At 38.9% G+C, this 3,832-nt stretch overlaps 1 protein-coding gene across 1 annotated transcript; it reads left to right on the plus strand.

Annotated features, from left to right (window-relative positions):
- Positions 1 to 2,900: 2,900 nt before the first annotated feature.
- Positions 2,901 to 3,536, plus strand: LOC149135968 (uncharacterized). The gene has a single exon (XM_089350033.1). The coding sequence runs from the start codon at positions 2,901 to 2,903 to the stop codon at positions 3,534 to 3,536; it is 636 nt and encodes a 211-aa protein (XP_089206159.1).
- The last annotated feature ends 296 nt before the right edge of the window (positions 3,537 to 3,832 follow it).

A 3,832-nucleotide genomic window follows, 5' to 3' on the forward strand; every position in this document is an offset into this window, starting at 1 on the left:
TTTTGTTCGCATTAAGAATTATTTCATATAATTTCTTATGACATAAACGAAGTTGGTGCATCGTTTGCGAAACTATTTTATTTGTTTATGTATGTAAAATACAGGAGAATGCCACTGATCGCGAATAAATCGTGCTTGATATATATATATATATATATATATATATATATGATGGGACCTGAGGAATCTGCACAAAGTAGATGTAGGAGTTTTTAAATCAAAGTTGGACCTGTTCCTATCGAGAGTCCCAGATGAACCTACCTCGCGGCAGGAGGTGCAAATGAGGGTTGCTAAATCAAACTCCATTCTTCACCAAGTGCCACATATTGTAAGAGGCTCCCTGTAATAACAGTGTAGCAACACGGTGGTGCATCAGCATGGCCGCAGCTCTAAGCTGAAACTTAAAAAAAAAATATATATATATATATTTATATATATATATATATATATATATATATATATATATATATATATATATATATATATATATATATAAATATATATATATATATATATATATATATATATATATATATATATATATATATATATATATATATATATATATATATATATATATATATTTATATACACGTGAAGCACGGTTTCTTTGCAATCAGAGTTGTTCGAAAACCTAGGTATTACTTACTGTACTTGGAAACAATTTGGAATTAAACGTTTCTAGGTAGAAGGAGTTTTTGAAACAGTAAGTTTATTGAAAGTACTAAATTCAATGATATTCTGTGAAATGCAATGTTCTGATTCATACCTTTGTAAGAGACTTTCAAGTGCATACATAATGTAAAAAATATATAAATATATTCAGATAAATAATATAGCATGGGTATGTACAATTTACTCAGCTCAGGATACCTACCATAGGAAAATTAATAAATACAAGGTTTATATGAAATATTTTTTAAAGAAATTGAAATTTGTGATACTGTTCTACTTCTTTCATTTGGTTGCTAGTATGTTTAATTTAATACTTGTGTAGCTTAAATAATATTTTTGCTCCGAGAATGGTAGCCATTTTGTTCATCTTCTATATCTATAAAATTCAAAATGTCTGTGTGTGTGTATGTGTATGTTTTTTATGCGTTTTCACATCCTTCATCCGATTTTGATGAAATTATTTTCATTAAATGGCACATTTACCCAAACAAGTCACTGCCGCATTACCGATGCCTAGAGATACCCGCTTCTAGGAGAAAAATTGATAAAACTGAAGAGACCCCCGACGTTTTGCAAAAAACAAAAACAAAAAAATGGCAAAGTTACACGCGAGAAAAGTTTTTACAGGAACGTCCGATTTTTATAATTTTGGTATCAAAAAGACGGTCATGTTGCGAAATTTCAGACAAATATGTTGGCACTTGGGCCTCTGACTCCCAAGAAAATTGTGAAAAACTTATAAAAAGTCGATTTTTCGCATTTTTGCAAAAGTTACACGGTAGAAAACGTTTTACTGGAAAGTCCGATTTCCCTGGTTTTTACGGCTAAAAATCCCCCATGTGTCTGTTCTATGCCAAAAGGCATCCCTGTGCGACAAAAAAAAAACGGGAAACACTCTGAAAAAAATCGAGTTTTTCCAAGTTTTGCATCTTGAGAACGGCCAGAGAGTCTACATCTCCAGCTTTAATGCTGTTCAGCTGACACAAGAACCCAAGGACACCGCGTTCACCGGTTCTTCAAACTATGCACAAATGTCCCCTTCGCCAAAATCCTCCTGTATCCCCAGGTTCCATCATATTACATTTGGAAAAAGAAAACACGCATTTGGGAATCAAGGAAACAAGGACAACCCATCGAGGGACAGCTAAACATAAAATCTATCCCTACCCTTGGAAGAGTTTACACAGTTTGCCCTAACCAACAGGAATGTTTTTACCTTCACCTCCTACTGCACGAGGTCACAAGGCCAACACCTTTCAACGGTGAAGTTTTAGCTACATACTGTGAAGCCTGCCTTAAACGCGGCCTGATAGAAGACGGCGCTCAGTGGGACGCAGCAATGGCAGAAGCAGCTACAATGCTCTTTACAGTGCTATTGCAAACATGCGAACTCAGTGATATTGTAACGTTATGGTAGAAATACAAGGAAGACCTTTCAGAAGACTACCACCACCAAGGACAACGTCTGTTGCCTCACTTGAACATCGGTTTCAACGATGAATTCTTCAGCAGAGCACTCATCAACATTGAGGACAGCCTACTTACTGACGGCGGGTAACGACCTTTCATTTTATAGTCTACCGAAAGTCAGCAGAACGGGCTTGCACACACTACCAACAGGCGTTATTTAGGAAACATCCAACGACGTCGATGCTTTTCAACAATACATTCACGAAAATGAGCCGAAGTTGCTTCAGGACCAGCAGTGCGCATACAGCGCTGTCTACACTTCCATTTGTGAACGCAAAGGGTGTATTTTCTAAGATGCCCCAGGAAGAACAGGTAAAACATTCGTGACTAAACTCCTCCTTGTAAACGTATGCCAGCAAAAGGGATCGCTTTAGCTGTAGCTTCTTCCGGAATTGCCATGACTCTACTGACGGGAGGTAGGACGGCTCATTCGACCTTCAAACTCCCGTTCAATGGTTCTCCGTCCAACTCAGCCACTTCCAATGTTACAAAAGACTCAGACAAAGCAAGTGCTGCGAAGGTGCCAGCTCATTGTTTGGGATGAATGCACCGTGGCACATAAAGGATCCCTTGAAGCACTGAAAGACATCAGGGGCTACATTAGCCCAATGGGAAGCGTTTCCCTCCTTCTGTCTGGTGATTTCAGACAAATCCTACCCTTAATTCCAAAAGGCACCAGATCCAACGCTGTAATGGCTTGCATTAAGTTATCTTCCCTATAACAGGACGTGACAAGTTTGACTCTTACAACAAACATGAGGGCCCAGCTTTTCAGCGACAAAGTATCGGGTGACTTCTCCAAGAAACTGCTCACTGTTGGTGATGGTACAGCTCCCTCCTCTGCAGCTGGAGAGAAGGATTCCTCACGCCTAGGCACACCTGTGGGCACTGCGGACAACCTTACGACTGCTGTTTTCCCCGATCTGCACATAAACTACCAAAACCTGAATTGGCTGTGTGAAAGTGTTGTATTAGCTCTCAAAAGTACATTTGTTGCGAAACTCAATGAAAACCTGCTGCGAAGCCTTCTTGGAAACTTTCATACCTACAAGTCTGTGGAAACTGTTGTGGACCAAGAAGAGGCTGTTAATTTTCTCAGAGAATTCCTCAATTCCTTGGACCCCTCTGGTCTACCGCCGCATCAACTGCACCTCAAAATTGGAGCTCTGGCCATACTGCTGAGGAACCTGGAGTCACCACGTCTGTGCAACAGAATGTGGTTTGTGGTAAAAAATGTGCTGCCTCATGTTATTGAAGTAACAATTCTTATGGTTTGCGGCATCAGAGACAGCGTCTTTATACCCAAAATATCTCTTACTCCATCAGATAAGCAATGCCTTTTTTCCCTTGCGTTGACTTCAGTTCCCTCTTCGACTTTGTTTTTGCCATGACCATCAACAAATCCCAAGGCCAAACACTAACAACAACAGGCCTCCATTTAGGCCAACGTCTCGCACGTCCAATCATACGTCGGATGGTCAAGAATCTGATGTAAAAAAATCCTTTTCGCGTTCGCCTAGAAAGTCAAAACGAAGAATGTCGTCTACCGTGAGGTATTGTATTTTGATGGAAATAACTGCATTCAATTTTTAATTGCTCATTGAAATTTCTTTTCTCTGAAAATAAACTGTGGTTATTTTTGCTGGACATATTTGATAAATCATATTCTAGGATTCGTAGATCGGAA

This window comes from Octopus bimaculoides, chromosome 4, assembly GCF_046866305.1.
Source record: "Octopus bimaculoides isolate indiv1 chromosome 4, ASM4686630v1, whole genome shotgun sequence".
In the NCBI taxonomy this organism is placed as follows: domain Eukaryota; kingdom Metazoa; phylum Mollusca; class Cephalopoda; order Octopoda; family Octopodidae; genus Octopus; species Octopus bimaculoides.